Source organism: Dermacentor albipictus, chromosome 3, assembly GCF_038994185.2.
Source record: "Dermacentor albipictus isolate Rhodes 1998 colony chromosome 3, USDA_Dalb.pri_finalv2, whole genome shotgun sequence".
Taxonomy (NCBI): Eukaryota; Metazoa; Arthropoda; class Arachnida; order Ixodida; family Ixodidae; genus Dermacentor; species Dermacentor albipictus.
In genome coordinates, this window is record NC_091823.1 from 18,709,606 (window position 1) to 18,734,545 (window position 24,940).

Consider the following 24,940-nt stretch of genomic DNA (forward strand, 5'->3'; position numbering starts at 1 on the left):
GGCCGCCTCGGCATCAAACGAAAATAACTGACTTTTGTTTTGCCCTTTCATCACACTCTCTCAGAGTTACATTTTTGACTGGTAAGTGGGCGATCTCATGCTATTTTGGTCAAGCAGTACTACCGTTTAGTACATGCTCTTTCTGAGCTCCAGCCAACTACAGTTTAACGAGGTTTCACTGTACTGAAAATCCGACTTTCAAACCAAAGCAGCTTCAAATTGTAGCTGCTGATGCTCGTGTGTTGTTAATTTTTTCGCAGGGCTTGTTCACATATAATGAACTACTCATACAACTCTTCACAGAGCTATCACATTTGTTATGCATAGGTATGACTGAGCACTATTGGAGTTTGAAATGTGTGGAAACATAGGGAAACTACAAAGAAAGGTGTAGCAATGGCTACAGATGTCTACATATTCAATTCATCACTTTGCAATATGGTGGGTAGCATGCTAACTGTATGTTACCTACTTTTCTGTCTCTTCTTTTATTAATCTATACACACAAAAGACCAGACCAGTCAATCTGACTTTGCCACATAGTCTTGCTTACATCAGCAACAGCAAGGCACACAGCTTGTCATCATTTTATTAAAATACTAGCACATCTGATGCAGCACAACACCAATATTGAATCTTAACAAGTGCATTTAAACATGCAAATTTTCAATAATCCATATATTAGTGGTACAATTGTCAATGAAAAACATTGGCACAGGTGACTAAAGACCAGAACAGTGACATTGTAGCATGTGGTGCTGCAAGTTATCCTGTAGATTGGTTCACAGACAGATGTCAATTTACCTGCATATGTCTGCGAGCCAAAAAGAAATTTTTTGAAAACAATAACTGCTCACTGAATCATCTGCATGCCTAAAGTACTAGAACAGCTCAATGCTATTATTGTTGATATGTTTGTGACAAATAGAGCCATGTGCTGTACCTCTCCAGCCGCTGGCCACTCACATGATTTTTTTTTCATCAATGACTTTGACAACAAATGGATAGTGCAAAGTCAAACTACCTGACTTTCTCGGCGAGGACGTCTCCACTAGCCCTTCCCTGAGTTGAACTTAGTGGGTCAGCAGCTTGTTGCACATTGACTGTGGCAGTGGCTGCTGCTCCAGCTCCAACATCGGGCTCCTCATTGGCTCTTCCCTCTGCTTCGTAGTGTCGCCGTGCAGGGAAGTCCCCTTGCAGATTATCCTTCTTATATGTGGCACCTCCCCTTGACTTCGATTGAACCTCTGGCCTGAGCACAAACAAGGGGCACAAAAACAATCAACACAGTGAAGCATCACTTGATTGACCTTAATTAGAGCCAACATCGCTAAGGTCAAAGTCTGAACTAAACAGCTGCAAGCTTTTCAGGGCAAACCACATGCAACAAACTTTGTTGAAACATGCATAACCTATTTAGTTACCTCACCTAAAAGCAGGAACTACACTAATGACGTGGACTTAAAAAATGCACATTAGAACTCTGTACTCTGTCTTGTCTCTTTGTGCACCTTTTCTACTACAGTAGACACCCTTTAAGACGAACTCAAAAGGATCATGAAAATTTGTTTGTCTTATCAGAAGTTAATCTTATCAGAAGAATAATTGGCAACATGACCAAGTGCCTCCAAATATCTTACTTAAACATGGTAAATGAAAGCAACTTACAACGGGAAAAAATGCCATAAAAGGCATTTATTTAGCCGAACTTAATAGAAAACTGTCTTCCAGTGGTACTCTTGCTTGGCTTCATCCGGTCCGTGATGGATGTTTGGCGCTTCTGTGCAACTAGGCAAGCAGCCACAAACAATGTCATCTCACCTAATGACCTTAAAAATCTTTCAGTGCTTTCATGCTGATGGAAAAAGTTCACTAGGGAGTTCAAGCAAGCTTCTGCCGCCTCAAAGGTCATCGGTGCAGGCTCCGAGCTAGTGCAGGTATGAAGGAGTGCACTGAGCATGAGGCAAAGCAATGCGGCTTAGAGGAAAGTCTAGATAGTGTTGAGCGAAGTGGGGAATGAGAAAAGAGGCGAAGCGTTGCGGAGGAGGAAAATAGACGGAGGCCCGCTGGTTTGACATCCTCTGGTAGTTGCTACAGGTTTTGCTTGTGATACGGAGGTACCGCATTCGTCTCGTGATAACATCGTTCTCGTGTGTCATATGCTGTGTGTGTGTGAGTGAAAGTGTGCGACAGTGAGCCAACGATGACGGTTCAGAGTGCTCAAAGGAGGAAATGGGAGTGGGGAAGCGCGCTGTCTTCTATCTCGCGCCTGGTACCGGGAGGGATGGGAGGGGGATGTTGTACTTTGGCTGAGCACGGGATTTATCTTGAAAGCAATGTGCTTTGGGGGCACAGTCTAGGTGGGCCGGTGGCTTGTAGCTTTGCGTGTGCTGTGTGCTCGTCGCTGCTCCTGTCGCGATTTCTTATGGCAGCGTTTTGACAGCAAGCGTCTGCAGTCATTGAGTGTGATGTGTTGATGTTTGCCTGTGCACGCTGACATCATGCTTGTCAATTTAGTTAGTAAGCGAATGAAAGAGGTGTTCTACTCCGACAACTGCTGTGTATTTCGCGGGCGCGCGAGCCCTGTCTTGAACATGATCTGCAATGCAGACAGTCCAGGCACAGCGAGGGCCGAAAGCTTTGTGTCCTATAGTGCCCATACGCTTGTGCGTCACCCGCATTCACGAAGTTAAACGTCCCTGTCTCTTTTTGTTTCCTCCTCTTGTTTTCGCCTGTGTCCAGTGGCGATGTGCGCTGCAGGCCTCCAGTAGGGTGTCCTGATGCGCGCGCCCCTGGGCGCGGCGCATCGAGGCACCCTGCCGATAGGATCGGTAGCGGTGCCGGTGACTCCGAATGTTTGTTTTAACCGAAGAGCACGTCTGAGGTGGTTCATCTTAAGTGGAATTTTTTTGCGCTGAGTCTATGGAAAACCAAACAAACTTTCCATGTTGTTTGTTATATGCGAGAAATCAGCTTAACCGAGTTCGTCTTAATGAGAGTTCACTGTATTGTGTCATTAACACTGGAACAGTGATATATTAATTTCGGTGTTTTCAGTGTACTGTCACCAGTGGGTTCCATTGCTTGCTCTGCAATGACGATAAAGAGTACAGCAATACCAGGCAAAGTGTGTCCCATGTAATTGCTCGGTGGAGCAGATACCCTGTGGTAAGTATATTGGCCGTGATAACAGTGTTGCCTCGGCAAAGTATAAAATGAACATGCCTATGCGAATAAAGAATGCTGAAAATAAATGCATCCCATTTAGTTGTGCTCTAGAAACTTGAGTGAAACAATTTGAACTTATATAACATTACCAAGAAAACTGCTTCAGAGAATTATTTATTTTAGGTCTACGATTTATTTTTAGTAAAACAGCAAAATAACATTTTTACAACAGAGGGGCATCTGAATGTCAGTTGCCTTTACCCTTTGTGCAAAGAAAAAAATGTCTTGCAGAAAGGAAGCATTAAAGGGGCTCTGAAACACTTTTCATCAAAGTTGACCAATGCATTCGTTAAAATAGACTATTTCAGAAATATGTTGCAGCAAGAAGTACTTCAATGTGTTCAGTAGAAGCGGAGTTATTGGCAATCAAAAATCGCTTTTCATCCCCTTCGTGGTGTTCCCACTCCTTCAGTACCTTGCACTGCAAAGGCTATGGCGAAGAGGAGTGTGCCCGCAACGCTCTGCCTACTGAATGTTACTGTGGAGCACAGTTCAAAGTTGATTTTGGATGTTCACATAAATGCCAATACTCCGGATTCTGGTGCTTACAATGTGCCAAACTCAGGCTGTCCGTCAAGTTATCGTTGATTTCACATTGTCTCATCCCTTTGCTGTGCTACAGTGTACTAGACAGCTATGCGTGGCTCTGCTTTTTGCACCAAGTGGAAAGCAGCACACATTTTTTCACACTTCTCTATGGCAATCACATTATTTCTGAGAGTCAAACAAAAGAACGTCTTTATGTGGGCTTATGCAAGTACGTCAGCAGCACCCAGATTGGGTAAGTGACAGATGCCACACTGTGGACTCTCATTGAAAGGATTCCTAACATAATGAGCTTCGATCATGATGGCAACAGACCTCAAAGGTGTGCAATTTAGGAAGCATCTGCTTACACCAGTTAGGCCAGTTACACCAGTTACACCAGTTACACCAGTTAGCTACACCAGTTAGGTGTTGGTGCTTCCAATGTGATGATTTCATAAAGCAAATGTAGAATCATTCAATGATTATGGCCTTCCAATGAGCAACACTATTATCTTACTACAGTTGACTTCTATTAATTCGACCCTGATGGGACCGATGAAAATGATCAAATTATTTATCTGGTGAGTCGAATTAAAGAAGGTACAGAAACAACACGAAAACACACTGCCTACTTCATTTGACCGTATTTATTCAATTCTAACACAGTCCCAAATCAACCACGAGTCCACTTTCTATGTGTCCAAAGCAGAAAAATAATGTAAAATGACATTAAATCTCCTAAACATGGTAGAAATCTAATGACACATAATTTTTTAGCAAGGAAAATGGGAAAGGGTCTACTATATGTTGCACAATGGCAGCCGGTTTTCTAAAGTCCGCTTTGCCAACAGTAAGTCCGTCTTACGCGATAAAGCATATGAATGTTACGAAGTTAACGAGAGCAGCATTCCGGGCAAGTTGGTAATCCATTACTCAAATGATATTGCGCAACAAAAAACGACACGGACGTAAGAGAGGACGACACACCAAGCGAGGTGTGTCGTCCTCTTTTACGCCCGTGTCGTTTTTTGTTGCACAATATCAGTTGAGTAATGCTACGAAGGCAGTTTTGATAGTGCGTCTGACTGCACCACACAGGCAATCTTTAGCCTAACTTTATGGGAGGGAGGGGGGGGGGGGTAAAAAAAAAGGCGCATGTTAGAATTAGGTATATACCGTAGTTGGATATTGTGAGTTATGGTTATTGCTGGAAAATCTTCCTAAAACAGGCAGAAAATAGGTGTTTTAGATGGGAGATGACATGTGCAATGCATTCACTGTCCCTAAGCTCCATTGAGAAAGATGCTGCCACTAAAGGGGTCGCCATTGAGGTCACCATAGGGGCCAGGCACATGCATTCTGACTGGTCAAGTTCAAATTACCCTGCAAAATCCAAATTTAGGATGAAACAACGAATGTTTGGGCCCATAGAAATGCAAGGGCACTGGTTGAGACCTTCAGCTAGGACCAAATTAACAAAAAAATCTAATTAGCTGGAGTCAAATTAATGGAAGTCTACTGTATTTGCATTGTTCCTTTGATAGTGTCCATGTGATCGATTGATTGAATATTGATTATGTATCTGATATATATATATATATATATATATATATATATATATATATATATATATATATATATATATATATATATATATATATATATATATATGTTATTGGTTTGGTTTGTTTTCCGATAACACCAAATCAACCGTGCTCCTGGAAAAGCTTAAATATGCCACACAGGCTCAACTTACAAGGCACTCGAAGAATTGCCCATTGCACCTGATGGACCTCCATGGTCAAGATTTTTTACTGCCGACTTGAGCTGTTGTAAAGACTTGCGCATCTCACTCACTTGCCTGCATTAAGTAAATAGCATAAATAAAAATTGCACTAATACTGGCATTCACAGGCATAAACAATAGCACATAGTATGAGAGAGTGCACATTAGTACAAAAGTGCATTATAATAGTGCAGTAGTTCAGTCAATTCCAGTGACACAAGTTCTGCCCCAAGTAATAACATTTCACCGTCAGTATACAGTAACTATTAAAAAAGAAGCCAGCAAATTAATTATTTATCATTTTAGAATAACCTATCAAATGATGTGAAGTGCTGAGTATCTTATGCCTTTAAAGGTAACATTCACTACTGTGTTACATATTCTGTTTAATAGTTTTGGTATTCCAGCCATTGCTGTTTCATTGAATGCAGTATTCATTTCTATATCACCTGCAGTAATCACAGTGGCTTGATCAGCTTTTTTTTTTCTTGCATAATGAAACAGGAGGTACACCCTACAGCCTGGCACTGCAAAATGTTTTTCTGCATGCTTCTTTATATGTACTTAAATCTCAATATAATAAACTTCAATATAACGAAATTCTCAACATAACCAAGTATATACTTTTTTATAACTTCTGGTCTATAAACACCATGTATTTTGAACCTCAACATAACGAAGTGTGTTTATACATGATTTCAATATAACGTAATTTCATTGCCGCCACAAAGGAATACCGCCCTGCATGCTGTATGCTTTAGGTGCGAATGAAAGCGTGCCAAAGTGGGCCGAGAAGAATGCTGGTGCCGTGATGGGCACAGTCTTGCTGCAAGCAAGGGGAAAGGAGGGAAGGGGAGCGAGCTCACAACACACTCAAGCGCATGCAAGGGGAGGAAGAGGAGGGGGGAAGGAAGTGGGGGACATGTTGGAGGGCATCTCCTTTTCTAGCGTGGCCGTGGCTGTGCATAGCTGGCAGTGTGGCTAGATGCATGCACAGCCCGCACGCCCTGTTTTAGAAGTAATCTGCTGTGTGTGCAAAGAGTGGGTGTGCTGAGATGGCATGGCATCATGTGCGCTGTCTTCCCGCGTGTTCAGTACTGGAGATTACATAATCTTGAGTTCGAAGACACATTGAAGCGAGAGGCCGATGAAGCATTCACTCCCTGCTGCCAGTGCCTTTCAGGATAGCGTCATCCCACTGCAGGCAACACTACCAGCCGTGGGGCCGGTGTGGATGTGAAAGCATAGCTAGCGTCGCCGATGTTAAGGTATCGTTGACACGGCATCCTTCGTCGTCAACTCACAAATTCGATTTTTTTTTTTGCCATTCAAATTTGCCTTTTACAACTGCTCAATAATTCGGCAAATCTTGCGACCCCTGCAAGTTTTATGAGCCAGCAAAACCAGCACAGCACTACGCAATAATGAAACTACTGAAACGCGAAAGCGTGGGCGGTGCAGACTGGAGCAAAAACGAAACCTTTTGACTGCCCACGTCATTGTGAAGGATAATTTCAGTGAGTTCTTTCTAAAAATGAAATCGAACTGGACAAGTAGCATTTTATTTCGTCTTACAATACAATACAAGGATGTTTTTTGCAATGAGTGGTTGAGTACTAGTGACAGAATTCAAGTGAGAAGTGCTTTCGTTATCGGGCAAGCACTTGAATGTCCCAGGGGAGTCTCTAATCATGTCCTGTGTTTACCTCAATTTCTCATTTATTAAGGCTATGTTTGTGATGATATTGACGCCTTACAGATTCTCAAGCACTAATCTACCCCTTTAGCTTGGCTTAATATTTGCCTTTAGTCTTCCTTTAACTCTTTCGCTGCCACGCCTATTCAAATTGACCACCGGTGATTGATGCTCTTTGTCGCCGATTCCGACATGCTGGAGCCATTTCTTATCCACTTAAGGCCATCCAGTAGTCAGTACAGGCACTGAACTTTCAGAATCAGTTCAAATTTTCGCGCTCTGGCAGTGCTGTGATTTTTAACAGACCGTTTTGCGAACTAATGCGCTTATGTTGTAGCAAAAAGAGGAGTGGCTGTCACCTTCTGCTGTGCTCATGAAAAAAGCATGCCGCTCACGATTACGCAGCACTAGCATCAAAATTTTGTAATCAAATGACACCCAGGAAGTCAAGAATTAAATTATATCGCCGGCTTTGCTGTCCGACAGTGCTGAGCGGTGAAAATTAACCGAAAATGATACCAGCTGTTCACTAGTGAGCTTTGGTTTGGGGTCCGAGTTGTTCTTTCCGCCAAAGTTTATTTCTGAAGGTCTGCCGAAGTCCAACGTGCGGGCCTGGCATTTTCAACCAGTTTCCAAGAGTTTCGATTTCACTACTCTCGTAAAATGCTAGAGCAAAGGGGCGCTACCGGTGTCACTGCACAGTTATTGAAAGTCGCTCCCATGGCGTTGCGCGCGCTGCTGCGTCGCCAGAAAAGTGTCGTGCTCGAAACTATGCTGCACCCACACTTCAATTGAATGATGAGGACTCGAGTTATGATTCCAAAGGTGACAGCAAAGCAGATTCGAGCTCTAACAGCGGCAATGTTTTGAGTCAGTATGGGACATCCGCAGTTGTTCACTGGCGAGTTTTCTTTACGGCCTTGAGCGGTCTCCTTCCTTGTGTGCGCTTATCTGCCAATCTTTTTGGCACAACCTAAGAGCTCTACTGATTATCTTCAGGGTGCATACTCCGCTTGGTTATGATGTGCTGCCACCAGCAGCAAAGAAACTTCATCTCACACCAAGAAGGCCAACCGTAGCACATTTCGGCCTAGCACTATGGATCAGCGCAAGACAGTTTACAACAGCATGGGATTTCTTTCGGCTCTTCTCTGCAGAGGTGATAATGACAACCTGCAAAAATGCAAACAGATATGCCTGGATGCATAATCTTGTAGTTGCCCAGCTCGGCTGAGAGCGTTCAGTCCTAGAAGAGGTGCACGACTCTAGACGAACTGGTGAAGTAAGCTCCTTAGACTTCTCATTGGACCATCCTCAGAAGATGCCGAAAAAGCGGAACAGCAAAACATGTTATGAGGACTGCAAAGTTGAACAAGAACCAGACGTTTTGTGGGAACAGTGCAGGGTGCATCTATGCTTCACAAAATCCAAGTACTGCTTCACCGCATGGCATGAGCGAGGAACTGGGCTTAGTTTCTTTTTTTGTATTTGAAGAACGGCAGTGTACTGAGGATTTATTTTTCAAACACTATTCCTGGGTTATTTATTTTTGAAATGTATATTCTGAATTTTCTTTTATATTAATATTTTTGTAGATTTATCTTTAAAATGTACTTTCATTTATTTTCATTTATTGGTACTGTCAGCCCAACTTTGGGCTATTACAGGAGTGGTAGGTCACAATACAAGCAAAAATATATTTACACGATAAAGAAAATAAAGTAAATTTTGGGGAATGCACTGATAGTAGCACCATGGCAATAAAACAATGGAATCTATTATCAGACTCAATAGTAAGGACGTCATGTTTACACGATTTTCTTGAAAATGTCAAAAGCCCCTGTGTACGCATACCATAACTCGGCCTAATGGTTATACTGCACACCTGGGTATTGTATTACATGCTGTATTTGCCAAGGTGCTACTACTAGCAGTGCATTTTCCTTTAAAATGTATATTCTGAATTTTTTTTATATTAATGTTTTTATATTGTTTTTATCAACAGGCAGCAAACATGGAGCTTTCTAGAATTTTTGTTTTACCCGATAAATTCTTTTATTTCGCAATGTATGTTTTTGGAAAGAGCATTTCATCATGCACAATATGCTACGCTGCAATGTGTGCTGGAATATTATTTGTTGTGGTAAATAATTTTTTCACTAGACCAATAAAAAATTACCCTTTTATTGCAATAATGAAAGCGTTAACTAAGCAGAAAGTACATTTCCTGTATGCTTTCCTTGCCTTCAATGTCTGCAAGCTGTGCGGAAGCTGCATCCAAGATCTTACAAATTAAGAAACTGCAGCCTGGTCAAAAGGGAACTTTGGGACCTCCTAATTTGTTGAACTTGGAATTCCAAGTGATGTTATGAAATCATGACCTCTTCAGAACACATTGGCAATTCAGCCTTCTGTGATTCCAGTTTGTGCGCTCATTCTTTCAGCGGTCTGAAAATGTAGGCAAATTAGGTTGTTCTGCTATGGTTTGAGCATTCCTGTGACACAGTTAATAAGATTAAGCAAAATGTAATCATGACATCACCTTCTTTTTTCTCTCATTGATGGCTGCTCATAAGGAGTAGAGAATTTTGCCGGGCCTCTCACTGAAGAATCCTTGGAACCTTCATTTGGACTGCCAGCATTTAGGTTACCTGAATAGTAAAAACAGCACAAAGAGCAACTCATTCAAACTTTTAAGTTGTTGCAAAAGGAAACGTGTGAATGCATTTAATGTGGAATACTAAAAAGATCAGCAAGGATATAAAAAAGCAGATATGGCCATAAGCAAGTTTATTCATACAACCTTATGTTACATTCTCTTTCTTTCTTTTTTTGTTAGCCATTAGAGTGAGACACTCACCGACATCACATTTCACTGGCACGAGCAGTGAATACAGTCAACAACCATAACTGTAGGCTTATGCTAATGCCATTCTTTTTCTTTCTTTGAAAGTGCAGTTGAAGTGAACAGTAATTAGTGCCGAATAATTTCGAAGCTATGGTTGTAGGATTTGCATAAAACCTTGACACAAGTGCCAGATGTAGAAAATAAAAAAAAGAATGTTGGTTTCTTACCTGCCAAGCAAACAAACAAAACAGGTTCATCTTTGAAAACAGTTTATTTTGAAAGCACTGCCATTTAAATATCCTGATGCAGAATGCGAGTTAAACATTTTTTACACCAGCGGCACAAGAACTTTGTTTATAGGTTCTTGCTCACTGTTGTGCTTTAGGCTACTTGAAATTTCGTGGGAGTCAAGGCCATGAGAACGTTTCACCTTCATCTGCCAAGTGTTGTCGCGATGCTGTAAAGGGCAAACTTGACAGCGCAATGGCAGCAGCTTATGCTATGTTGCGCAAATGCAGCTTGGTGCTTTCCCTCTACACAAGAGCCTAACCCATTACATTCTGTAAATGCGCAGACAAACTGGGTAGGCATACCACTTTTGAGGTCTTCTATATACCCTGTGCACATGCTCTCTGGCCCAATCACTGATGAGCGGGATCACTGACGAGACGGTTTTCCGCCCACCACCACGCCTGACTTGGCTATTAGGCCCAACCAGTGCTGCTTCCTTGTATTGGTAACCAAAGTTACGGTTTGGTGCTGCGTCGACGCAAATCTATTCGCAGCGACCATACGCCTCTCGGGAAACCGAAAAGCCAACTCACCAGTGAAAGCGAGAGTATAGGGTAAAGCCTGAATGGCACTATCTATGCATCCGCCATATTCAACAATATCGTGTGTGGATCACGCAGATCATGCCCAAAGAATTAAGAAAAGCACCTTACAGCATCAGAAATTTCGGTCGCTGTTATACAATGACTCAATATTACAATAATGTAGTGGTGCCGATGGATCGATGTTTGAAAAGTTGAGCAGGTGCGAAAATAAGTGAGCTTACCTTGGGTCCCAAGCCTCGAGGCCTCCATCTGCAGTGTGGTGAGTTCCCGGAGAAGCCGATCTACCTGAGATTTCTGTTCTTGCAGAGCCTGAATGTTCTCATTTATCTGGCTGGTTTGCAGATCGAAACACTCGCCATCCACTATGGCGCTCTCCAAGTCAGCAATACCAAACTGCATGCCATGAAGCAATTGCAGGGAATAAGACATAACATTTGTTGCATGTCTTGAAGACACGTGTGTCATATTCATCACATGTCACATACTCGTGTCATATTTGCTGTATATACCATATTTTTATGTTTAGTGTCAAATAAATTTATTTTAGCACTGCTATGCTGTGCAGCGCAGGTCTGTCCGTGACAGCACTGCTCCACCTTTACAGATGAATTTCTAGATGGGACAATAATTATATGCATGGAAAATCACACAATGTCAAGGTAGCTAATTCAAAGCACTCGCTGATTAACTTACTAATTATTCACCTCAGGGGACAGGTTACAATTGCGAAATTGAAGCTGAGCAGCTGTGAAGCTGGGTGTTCTTAGCAGAAATCCTGAGACTAGCACCCTTCGAGATACAGGGCAGTGAACATCTGCTTAAAGGGCCCCTCACCAGGCCACATTGCAAATTTCTGCCACAAACATTTTTCAAGTTGGTTCATTCATAGACGAAACAGAAATATTTTAGTGCCGCAAACCCATGATTTCAGTGGGCGAGTACCACTGCCAAGCGAGACACTCTCTCCACTTGCCCTGTCTAGCCTCTGCAAGCAAAATTTCTTCCCTTCGTTCTCCCATACCGAAGCTCAAGAAATGTGCGTCACATACATCATGGGCCCCGCCTTCATGTTTGTCTCCTTGTCTTTTTGCGGTGCATCGCACTTCCACTGAGGGCGTTGCGTGCGAGGTGTTGCAACTGTCTCGTTCTGCGCAGCGCACAATTTTGTGCACTGTGAACGAGGGCACCTGACAAGCGATATAAGTCACTGCTACGCGAATACTGAGGCAAGCACAACCAGATCACAGAGCATGATCGCAAGCTGGAACAAGGTAGAAAATGACATACTGTATATCATATACCAAACTCTAGGGTCGGCTTCGATTCAAGGATTTTTAAAAAAGCACCAGTTTGTAATAGAAAATGATAAATATGGTGCATAGCTAGCGGCATCTAGAAAAATCAGTAAGGCAGCCACGACTAGCTGACTCAGTAGCCAACTGAAGTACACGAGTGACGTTGCTCTTTTGACCTGTGTTGTATAGACGCGCGGTATGGCTCATAGCGTGGCGTTATCGTAATGGCACCAAAGAGGCGATGCCACTATAGGCTGCTTTCAAAAGTATTGCTAGCCGCAGAGGCATCAGCAAATGTTCAAGCCGGGCGGGACTTCATTGATGAGAAAAACGTCCGTTGTTGGAGGAGGCAATGGGAGATGCTTTTTGTGTGTGCCACAACAAGGAGATGAGAGCAACAATGAAGATAAGCGCACGACAACAGAGAGGAGCTGTTCGCCGAGATCGCGCTGTGTTTCGATGTGTGCGAGCCGTGACGCACTGTCTACGCATGCATGGGCATACGGACACGAGCTTGCGCGTGTCCGCAAACATGCATGTGGTCTGGGCCATAGTGACGAGACTAGCAGATATGATAACATGGAGTGAGCTCAGCATGTTCATATTGCCAGTCCCCGAGCTATTGTCGAGTACTTGGTGAGCCAGCAGTCCTCGACTTTTTCGCGGCGCCAGTCCCGCTCTGAATCTCTTCGACATTCTACGTCCCCTGTCGCACTTGCCTTGCCGTTCACGAGCACTTGCCGTTCGCTGACGGCATTGGGGGCTGATCCATCAGGTCTCCAAGCCCACGCCGGGGAAACTAGGAGCAGCGACCTCCGGGGGCAGAGCCACTGTTGATAGATCTATAAAACCTTCCCCCCCCCCCCCCCCCCCCCGATATGCCAGCCAAATGCCAACGATTCCCTTTTCATTGCTGCATGCCGTCGACTACAAAAGTGTTTCTGCAGACATCCCCATTCAAGTCGACAACTACCCGGTCACTGCCCTCTAGGACAGTGGCGCCGATTATTCTGTTATGAGTGCTGAACTAGCTGCTGAACTGAGAAAAGTCACAACGCCATGGCACGGACCAAGCCTTGTGGTCATCTCTGGAAACCAATTGGGAGATGCACCGCCAGGCTCCAAATCCGTCAGTCAACATACGTTGCTTCATTTATTGTGTTGCGTGAGTGGTTATGGAAAGTCATCCTTGGGATGGATTTTCTTTACGAGCACGGTGCTGTTATCGATCTTTGGGAGCTGATTATAATGTTTTCTGACAACTATGCCCCGGTACTGCAAGATAGTAACACGCACAAGACAGCACCGTGTGTTGTTGATGACACTGTGACACTCCTGCCGCGAACTAGTATGCTTGTAACTGTTGAAAGCGACTGTGAACATACTAGTAGCGGCATCGGTGAAGGATGCCTGTCGGTGCTCTTGGCTCGGCAAGTCTGTGTCGCCCGTGGCATTATTCAACTGAACTGCCGAATGACTGAGCTTTTAGTGACGAACTTCAGCGGCAAGTATCGACACTTGGCAAATCAAACGGCCATTGCTCACTTTGAAGATATTAGAGATGCAATAGGTCCTACGCTTGCTGAGCTTTCTGTGACCGCCAAGAGTGACCCCGTGGTTGTCAGTACAGTTGATGTAAATCCTGAGCTGTCAACCCCACAGAAAGAGCGAATACGAAGTATTTTATGTATGTTCAGTGATTGTTTTGCATCCACATCAACAGTAACACAGACCCCCGTCGCGAAGCACCATATCATAACGGACCCGACCGAACGTCCCATGCGTCAGCATGCCTATTGCATGTCACCAAAGGAGCAAGAGGCGATTCGTTGTCAAGTGAACCAAATGCTAGACGACAACGTAACTCAACCCTCAACCAACCCATGGGCGTTGCCCATTGTACTTGTCAAGAAGAAGGACGCCACTCTTCAGTTTTGTGTGGATTACCGCAAGCTGAACAGGGTGACAAAAAATGATGTCTATCCTCTTCCCTGCGTAGATGACTCTCTAGACCGTCTTCGACATGCCCAATACTTGTCTTCAATGGATTTACGCAGGGGATACTTTCAGGTGGAAGTTGATGAACGAGATCACGAAAAGATTAGTTTCATGACGCTTGATGGCCTGTATGAATTTAAGGTACTGCCCTTCCGATTATGCTCAGCTACCGCAACCTTTCAGCGGATTGTGGACACCATGCTGTCAGGTCTTAAGTGGGAATCATATCTCGTCTATTTAGACGACGTCGTCGTTTTTTCCCAGACATTTGAACAACAGCTGCAGCGACTTCAGTCCGCTTTTCTTGTAATTCGATCTGCAGACCTGTCATTAAAGGTAGAGAAATGCCAGTTTGGTTATCAGGAACTGAAGTTCCTCGGCCACATTGTAAGTAATGAAGGTGTTCAGCCAGACCCAGAAAAAAGTATGGCTGTTGCCGCATTTCCTCCACCAGCCAACAAACGTGACGTGTGCCACTTCCTTGGGCCTCTGTTCATACTACAGACGCTTTGTGGAGAATTTTTCCAAGATTGCAAAACCCTTCACTCGTTTAACAAAGGAGGATATCCCGTTTGTTAGGGGTCCGAAGCAGAGAGCTGCATACTCCGAGCTTCACTGGCGCTCCCAGACATCGCCCTTACTTGGACACTTTGATGAAGATGCCGACACTGAACTGCACACTGATGCTAGCAACATTGGCCTCAGAGCAGTCCTCATGCAGTAGCAAGATGGCGTCAAATGTGCTATTTCTTATGCTAGCCGCAGCTTAACCTCTGCAGAAATGAACTACTCTACCAGTGAAAAGGAATGCTTAGCTGTCGTCTGGGCAATAGCCAAGTTTCGGCCATATTTATATGGTTGTCCATTCAGAGTGGTTACTGACCATCATGCCCTTTGTGGGCTAGCCAATCTCAAAGACCCTTCGGACGTCTTGCCAGGTGGAGCCTTCGTCTTTGAGAATTTGATGTAACAATCGTCTACAAGTCTGGACAGAGACACACTGACGCTGACTGTCTTTTGTACGCTCCTCTTGCAATGGTGTCAAGTGATGCCGATGAAGATGGTCGTTTAATTTGTGCTGTCAATATATCTAACTTGGCTCGGCAATAGCAGGACGATTTAGAACTCGGGGAACTTAATATGCTTAATATGATGGTCTTGTAAAAGCGTACAACCTTGTGAACAGGACGTGTGTGCCTCGGCTGTTGTCTTTGCCAGCGTGGGGGCGAAGGACTCCCTCAAGCCATTCTTGAATGGCTTTTCCCTTCGCCTCCCATCACATGTATATGTATGTATATGTGATAAATCAATAAAGAATCAATAAAGAATCAATCAATCAATCAATCAATCAATCAATCAATCAATCAATCAATCAATCAACTTATTGACTGTCTTGAAGGCCGAAGTTCGCATCCTCCACGGACATTCATGCGTTCACCATCTTCATTCTGTCTCCGCAACAATGTCATGTCTAAAAAGAATTTCTACCTGTCAGCGATTGGCCATCTCCTTGTCGTTCCATCCGCGCTGCGTGCAGATATTCTGTCCGCCAGACATGAAGAGCCCTCTTCAGGCCATTTGGGATTCGCGCGCACCTTGGCCCAAATGCGACAACGCTGCTACTGGCCTAAGCTTGCTGCAGAAGTCAAGCATTACGTGAAAACTTGCTGTGACTGCCAGCGCCGAAAGACTCAGCGCCCAGCTGGTTTCCTGAAGCCTGTTACACCGCCAACACAACCATTTCAACAAATACGAATGGACTTGCTCGGGCCCTTTCTTAAGTCTTTCGCTGGCAACTGCTGGATCATGTTTGTGACTGATTACCGAAGTGATACTGCGAAACTGGTGCCTTCCAGTGAGCTCCTGCCAGCGACATTGCGCACTTTTTCATCCACAGCATAGCCCTCCGGCATGGTGCACCAGCAGTAGTAATTACAGATCATGGTAAAGCTTTCACAGCTCAGATGATGCAAGACGTCATTGCGAGTCACTGCATACCATCATCAGACCAAGGGTCTTACGGAGAGGTTAAATAAGCCAATCGCTGACATGTTTTCCATGTATGTCCACAGTGTACACAAGAACTGGGACGATGTATTGCCTTACCTTACATTCGCATACAACACTGCTGTTCAAGAAACTACTGGGTTCACTTCTTTCCGTTTGCTCCATGACTGTGAGGCAACCACCATGCTGGACACTATACTACTCCCCGAACAATACGACATTAATACTGATGCAAAGGAATTTACCCTGCTTGCAGATGCAGCTTGCAAGCTTGTACGCGAGCAAATCCAGAATCAGCAATCCGTAGACTCCCAGAGGTATAATGCTCGCCATCGCGAGGTTGTCTACCAATCCGGTAATAAAGTGTGGGTATGGACCACGATTCGCCAACGCAGCCGGTCGGAAAAGTTACTGCGCCGTTACTTCGGCCCCTACAGAGCCCTCCGTCCCCTGAGCGAGGTGAACTACGAAGTTCTCCCTGAAGACACGAGTTGGCGATCTCCTCCGCGCAGCCTGCAGATGTTGTCCATGTTTTCAGGATGAAACTGTACCACTCACATTGACGAGACCATTCTCACTTCCACTCGCCTTCAACTGCAAACTGGACTCAGCCTGGTTAACCTCCCTGCCTTTCCTTCCTCCCTTCTCTCTCTCTCTCTCTTCATCCCACTTGTGTGACACTTTCCTCTACGCGAACTTTCTCAGTGTTGCCGTGTATGTGCTTTGTTTTTTTCCCACTGTTTCGCCTTTGAAGCATCAAGACGATGCTTTCTGGAAGGAGAGTAAAGTCACGAGCATGAGAGTAGTGGGTTTGCTGCTTTTGCAGAAGCTGAGGCCAACGATGACGAAGACGCACTCTCAGTGAAGGTGTCGGGCAGGACCTGTCTGGTTCCATTAGATTAAACCTAATAGTTTTTGTCATATATATAGTAACGTGACTATATTAAATAAATGCTGTTTTCATTTTGTGACTTTTTTGTTTGGCCTAGATTTGAAGTAAGTTTTTAACATTTTTTTCTAGCTTCAGACATTCGCGGGTCAACTTAGAATCAGGGTCGGCCTAAATTTGAGTAAATACGGTAGTTTCGGTGTCCGCGTGCGGCTACACAACGTGGGAACAAGCAGACGAGACGGAAGTACATCTCTCTTGCTGCGGTGCGAAGTAAAACAAAAACGCAAAGACATTCAGTTTGTGTTTTATTATTGCTCTAAACATTAATTGGTCTATTCAAGCAACAGATTACAGAAATAAGAGACACTGCCTTAAATAATTCTTTAGGTCATGTGTCACTACAAGCGACATTACAGTACAAACTTCTGTACATAGGTGCACTAGCACGTGTATGTCACCCCCCGGCTTGGAGCACGGCGGCCGCGAGGGGAAGGGCAAACGACTTTTGGTTTGAAATTTTAGATCCTTCCACAGCACATAGCGAAGTAATATTTAGCAGACATAATAGTAGTGCATATTGTATGCTCTGCACTTGTCAGCTCAAAATGGCCAGACCTGAGAAGAAATGCACTGCTGTTCCAGTTAAGATTGTCCTGAACCGTTCTGGACTAACACGTTTTGGAATCTGCTGATTGGATTTCCAACGTATTTTGTAACACATATTAAAGACAAAAATATAAAAAAAGTTGCTAGTGTTATGATTTCTGCTAAGTGGACATGATTTTGAGGACAGACCTAAACATGGATCACAGAACAAGAGGACGTAATACATTGCACTAACTACCAACTGAAAGGTTTATAGGCACTTTCCACACAATAAACCTTTTAGTTGGCAGACAGTGCAGCATCCTGTGTCCCTTTGTTCTGGGCCTGTGTTCAGCACTGCTTGCCCCAAGAACCTGTACCAACTAGCTTAGGCACATTGAAGCCAACGTTACTCCAGTGCTGGCCACCTTCAATTTTTCCGTTTTGTGGGACTTAAAGAACATGTGTAAGTTGCATTCATGTGTTGCCTTAGTGTGTGCCCCTCAAGTCCTACTAAAGTGTTGTTGCCATGATAACCATCTAGGAAGGGTTAAACCAGCTACTCTAAGGGTATGAACACACTATTGACATGGTGTCTTGCCGCCTACGGGTGCCATTGGGGGATTACCGCTTCGCAGCACTTTCTTTGCAAAACAGCAACATTTCTCTGCCACTGAGCAAATAGGTTCAAATGTTATTTTTGCCGCTGCCATTCAAGCAAAGCAATAATCATCACCTTGAGCGGGCGTTGTCATAGAAAGGCACATACGGAGAATTGGGAAGCCGATAAGGACGACGGCATGTGGACCGCAAATGCGCATGCAATCTTGCACATGCGTGAGGGAACCAAGACCACTCGAGATCTCAAGTTCTGTCATGTAACTATTGTGTCAGCAAAACGGAAACACGTGTGACCAGCTAGTTGCTGCTTGCTGCAGGACAACGTCGACGCGCAGCACGCCGTTGTGGGAAGCTTGCCACTAGTGTGTTTCAGGCTTAACTGCTATAAAAGGTACCCACCTTGTCTTGCTGAGCAAACATGCTCTGCAGTTGCTGCACCCGTCGCTCCAACTCTTCAAATTCTGCATCACCAGCCAGGTGGCCACCTGTGGCTCCAACAAGAACCTCAGCAGAAGCCCCATCCGCAGCCAAATCGGCAGACCAGTTCCAAATGCCATCACCATGGGAGGCAACATCGCCGGGAGGTGCAGACGTACTATGGTGTGAGCGTCGTGATGGTGCGGTCCGTTTTGATTCCCGCAGCGCTGACGTTGGGGGCATTGGCAATGTCCCAGCAGCAGTTTCACGCTGCATCTCGCTCACCCACACACTCAAATCTGGATGGCTAGCAGCCAGCTGGTCTGTAAGGTGTGCAAATGCATGACAGTACAGTTAAACCTCAGTTTATGAAAATTTTGTTATACTGAAATTCGATGTTGTATGCAAATTTTCTTTCTCTATGCGAACTTTTTCTAATGCTGAAGGGGTTGTAAAATTTTTCCGATTATCAGGCAATTAGAAAGAACAAATTCCAATGAGAAAAAGAAATTATTTTGTTGAACTTGAGAGTTGGTGACCAAAGATACGGTTTCATGCTGTGGCGATGATATCTTCACATCAATGGTATGAAGTGAAGCTTTTGTGTCCACTCAACCACAGCCACTGATAGCGTTACCCACCGGAGGTGCACTCTTGTCTCCTGACAGAAAAGTGTACACACACACATACACAGTCTCACTCCCTCAAGCTCACATGCATGCACACAAAACTTAATTAAATGGAGAAGCTTGTAAAAGCAAGGTGTCAATATTTCAGTGTCAAAGTTCCACAGTCTACTAAAACACTTCTGGTGGTTGAAACATAAGTGCTTAGCAATGCAAGAATTTACTAATAAAACCCTAGAAAAAAGTTGAGGCATAATATTGAGTGCAAATACCGCCATGTTGTAAAACAACATGACTGGAAACAAGGGAAAAAAAGAGAGAAGTGACAAAAGAAATACTGACTCTATTGAATTTTAAAACACTGCCCTACAAGTCCACATAACTAAGCAGTGTTCATAAAGGTATGTTGTTTCTATAGTTCAAAATCAGGTTCTTGGGGCTTCACAAACAAAGGCAAGTGTACGTTTATGCTTGTGAATTCAACAATGTATGTTTTGTGACAGAGTTTTTACAGCATGAGCTGTTATGGGCTCAATCTAATAGTTGTTTCAATTGGTGATGGTCTCCGCTGCGGCTGCCAACGGTGTTCGTCACAGCTATCGCCAGGAATGAAAAAAAAAAAAAAATCTAGTTCCCACGGGGATTGAGCCCAGGCCCTCTGCGTGGAAGTTAGCTACTCTACCACTGCGCCACGCCAGCACTTGCTAGCTGCTGCGGAAACATGCTCTACGCAGGTGCCCTAGCATTTGAAGAGTCATGCGATATGAGATGCGCACCATGTAGAATTGATACGGGCGCACTTTGTATTGCAGTTACATATTATTGCACCAGGTGGCACGCCATGCAGCAGTTGCATTGTATCGTGCCACATGTCAAGCGATGTGACATATGCACCAAGTAGTCTCGTTACCTGTGGTTACTCTTGGGTGCATTTTATGGCACCTCCTCAGGTACGAAACGCTGCTGAACAAGCAAACCATAGATACAACTATGCGCGCAGCTGCCACCAAACAACGTCGGCCTCGGCAGACCACTGTGCAGAGAGCAGCACAAGGTGCAACTCGCCGTTGACGCCGGGCAGACAGTTCAGTTCATCCTCAAAAATGGGTGCAAATTATAACACTACTTTCCTTATACTCCCCAATTGCAATTATCATCTTCCAGCAGTTTACGACAGTCTCCTACGGAGCCGCTGCTCCAGCTTATGCTGTGACTGCACTGTGTGTGCCGCACAAGCCTGTGAATTTTTGTGAAACATGTGATAGTACAACAAACATAATTTATTTGTTTGCATGTGTACAATCTACATGTGATGGCCAAGAGAAAGTTTGACACTAACACACTTTTAGTGAAAATATTAGTGAAAACAAAGAGGCTATATAAGTACAGTAGCTTACCTTGGAAAGCTTTTGCCTCAGCCAGTTTATTTTCGGCTTTCTTTTGAACACTCCTGATTATATCATGCTGCTCTCGTAGTGCTGAAAGCTATAAATAGAATGAAGAAGAATCTTATTCTGTGAAGCATTTGTGATATAGACATAGAATACGAAAGAAGAACTCAAAGAACATTATGTTGCAACTCAATTTTGCACATGACATCGGGCTACAACCACAGGTTGATCTACTCCTCAAGGTATTCCAGCACTTCTTTTGCACATACAAACCTGAATGTGCAGTGAGATACCTGCTCCATAATTCACCATTCATCTTTATGAGAGCCCCTACTAGACGCTACCTCTGATCTGCCCCTGCGTACAAAATACCGTTTACAAAATGTTTGTGTCCTTTGTTGTTTTCTGCCAAAGAGAAACAAGAACTTTCCACTCCCTTTTCTCTGTTTATCACTAACTCAACGTAGCTGTAGACATTGAAACCTATGATAAAGACGTGCCCTACACATAAATTGTCGCAGTTAGCTTATTATTATTATTTTTCAGACGTAGAAGAAAGTTGAGCTGTAATATCAGAATCCAGAATCATGTTGTTTTACAGCTGGTAGATTCTTGTTCACAATATTACAACTCAGCTTCTTTCTACATCTATTTTTTTTTAATAAGCTGGACACTACCATTTATGCATGGTGCATGTCTTCGACCAATGGTTTAAATGTGTTGCAAAAAACATACTCTGAGGTTTCGATAATATATAAGTATGTTTTCTTAACATAACACTCATTGTAATTGTAATCATCTCACATATATGAATACATGGCTTATGAAAATGGTTTAGCCTGAAAAGTGGTTTGTAGAATTAGGTTACTTGGTTGCTATTGACAGTGCAGACTGCTACACCATAATCATAAAGCCTGAATTTACCGATGTAAACATAATAGGTGTGCAACATTATCTGATTAACTAGCAATTCTATAAATTTTACCTGTTCATACAGAATCTAATGAATGTTAGAGGTCACAATGACATGGGGGTGATATGTATGTCAGACACTCCCATAGGATGCTGCAAAATAAAAACGTTCTCCGGGTAATCGCATTACATAAAGGATATAGTAATTAAAATAGCTTTGTAAAGTGTTATATCCTTTGTTTTTAGTAACATAGCAAAGAAATCCACTAAAACCAAGCGTGTGCAAAAAGCAACTACTGCCAGATGATAGCACCGTTCAATTTGGAAAGTGCCAAAGCATGGAGATGCATCAGATAAGAACATCCTTACCTTTTTCTGAGATTCTATAATCTTTCTTATGACTACATTCTGCTCCATCAAACTTTCCTTCTCATCCTAAACGAGCAAAGAGAAGAGGAAAAAAAAAGTCTCATTTCTATAAGTATGCATAAAGCACAAAGTGCTTCTTTAAAGCATTTAGACTGTGATCATCTATCAGCCATACCTTTCTCATACTGACCACATATCTGACAGCTGTCACCACTTTCTTCTTTCCAGTCAGCTCACCTGCCCTTATCTCTCTCACTTTCTCACAGCTAATAAATGCAACCAACCATTCGTTCCAGCATACAGAAATCAGTGACAACCAGACAAATTTCATAAGACTTGCCTCACTTGTTTAATTTATTTCCAAACAGTGGAGCCAAAATGGGGGGCTAACAAATGCAAGAATGAATGCAGCATATATATATGACAACCTTGGTGAATTAAAGGCAGTTACACACCAACAATTTACAGCAGGAACATGTGCAAGGACAATATTTCAAGCAACAACATGCAACCTGCTTATGGATGCACAATGTTCCCCTGAATCAGTGCTACATGAGTGCTGCACTATGTATTACCTGAAGCATGTTTCGTTTGAAGAAAACTACCATTCTATTACAAGGCACTGTGGAACATTAAGGATGTGAAGTGAAATTTTAGCCTTGGTGTCTATATGTAATGATGCAGGAGATTACTGCATTAGTATCTACATAAAAAAGGTCAGATTCATTTGCATACTGGATATTTTTAAAAAATGAAAATTTTGTTGTATTATACCTCATGATTACAAACACCCCACAGAACTTCACGCTCCCTGTTAGAATTTTTAAACTACAAAAACACAAGAATGGCTAAGCAGAATAATATGAAAGCCAGCAGTAATTCCAGTGAGGTCATAAGTATATCTAAATTAGAGTATTCAATTTATAATGATACTTTCACTTGTAGAGATCATGGCACGCAAGACATTATGACAGAACAAAAGATGCAGGTAGTCTGTTCATCATTTCACCCCTTCCAACTGCCCTTCCCACACGGTTTAACATTACGCTGATTGACGTTTAATCACCTGCAATTACTGTTACTTGTGCCTTCATGCAAACTACATACTGCTTGAAATGTGCTGGTACGAAATAAAACATACCAAAGTTGACCTCAATATCATCAACTACCAGCTGTGTCCACCAGTATCTATTAATAATACAGAGCTGATTTTTCTATGCAAGAAAGTCTAGAAGAAATTTTTGCTAGCGGCAAGTTGCAACTCATGACTGGAGAGGTTAAGACAAAATGGAACTGAAAGAAAGCTACAGCCCAATGCAATAAATAGTGGTGCTAGCTACTATAATTTATGGCTCTAATAGCCTACGCAACAACCCCTAGGTTCATTCTTACTTGCAGCAGCTGTGCATACTGTGGGTCATCAGCCGTATCACAATTGAGGCAGTTGTCGAGGCCACCAGATGCAGATGCCGGAGAAGCTTCACGCCCTCCCGTTTCTAACAGGCGCTCATTAAGGTGGCGTTGTCTCTGGTCAAGGGCATTGAACTGCATGGAGAAGAAAAGCCACTCAGTCTCAAACCAAACCCATCTCTTGATGAACAAGATGCACATAATTGTTTTATTTTGGTGTCCTAATAAACAAAATTGTTGAAGAAAACAACCACAACAAAACAAATAATGACGGAAATATGAGTGCAATAAAAGTTGCACATCTTTGTGATCCGTATTCAATTTGTATTTTTTCTGACATTTGGTGGAAATGAAGTTCTGCTTTAGGGCTTAAAACACTTAAAAAATGAATGCCCAAAATTAGCACATTTATAAAATAGCTAAGTGCTAAGTTTAAAAGTTTAAACCCCGCACCTCCACCAAATTAATGTTACGTGAAGCTGAAGCCGAATACTATTTACAATTTATTTACAGGTAAGCTCACGGAGGCTAAAATGGCGACGCTATATCAAGCCGGCACACACATCGTCTTCGTCCTCCTCAGTGCAGCCACACTGTGGCGGCTGTTCCGTAGCAATATAACTGTATGTGCCAAAATGGATATCGCAATTGTGTATCCTGTATGAAAAAGAATGTCTAAAGCAGACATTCTGTAGAAATACTTTTCACAAGCTAGCATATTTCGAAGCAGCATGTAATGTAGCAATTTCGTCCAATAGGGATATGCCAATGGATAACCTTAGAAAGCGGTGTATGCCCTCAAGCAGCTACCGGTAAGGAAGTATGGGAATCTTGAGGGGTCGTCTGCTTCACTTGCAGCCACCTGCGTAAGGTGTGCCTCATCTAACCTTTTTTCTAGCGTCTTAGCTAACCATAGCACAACAGACTGCATAGCACAACAAAAATAAGCACTACCCAAGTGGCCACAAAATTCCATGCGGGTACTGCCTTCAACACGTCTCTGCACAGTCCGTGCACCGAGTGCATCCATGCTCTGCAACCCGCTTTTTGCCTGCTGAAATATATGCAGCAAAGGTCTTGAGTTGTTACCTGCTCTTCCTAAATGCACAGCCATGAGACACTGCAGTGAAGACAGTGACAAGCCATCGAAAAAAATAAATAATTATGGGGTCTTCAAAACCACGATCTGATTATGAGGCACACTGTAGTAGGGGACTCCAGATCAATTTTGACCACCTGGGGTTCTGTAACATGCACCTAAATCTTAGCACACGGGTGTTTGTATTTTGACCCCATCGAAATGCAGCAGCCACGGCTGGGATTTGATCCCCCGACCTCGTGCTTAGTAGCGCAACACCAAAACCACTAGGTAACCCCAGTGGGTAAGCAATCAGATCGTGAAGTCTTACACACACTACTACTTCATTGCACTTCAGCTGTCTGTAGGTGTGGAGACATTCTGGCAGCAATAGCAACGATTCAGTGCGTTAACAGT

At 43.4% G+C, this 24,940-nt stretch overlaps 1 protein-coding gene across 7 annotated transcripts in view; it reads right to left on the bottom strand.

Moving 5' to 3' along the window:
- Positions 1-24,940, bottom strand: part of LOC135896952 (pericentriolar material 1 protein-like) — a 115,490-nt gene that overhangs the window by 80,557 nt on the left and 9,993 nt on the right. For 5 of the 7 annotated variants that reach the window (XM_070535176.1, XM_070535172.1, XM_070535173.1 and 2 more), the window contains 8 exons: positions 23,428-23,580; positions 22,036-22,101; positions 20,761-20,848; positions 18,720-19,060; positions 11,144-11,315; positions 9,781-9,889; positions 5,513-5,617; positions 1,025-1,252 (listed from right to left, as the gene is read on the bottom strand). In XM_070535176.1, the coding sequence (XP_070391277.1) occupies positions 1,025-1,252; positions 5,513-5,617; positions 9,781-9,889; positions 11,144-11,315; positions 18,720-19,060; positions 20,761-20,848; positions 22,036-22,101; positions 23,428-23,580 (1,262 nt within the window). The remainder of the gene's footprint in view (positions 1-1,024; positions 1,253-5,512; positions 5,618-9,780; positions 9,890-11,143; positions 11,316-18,719; positions 19,061-20,760; positions 20,849-22,035; positions 22,102-23,427; positions 23,581-24,940) is intronic. The other 2 variants (XM_070535174.1, XM_070535177.1) reach the window with 2 other exon arrangements.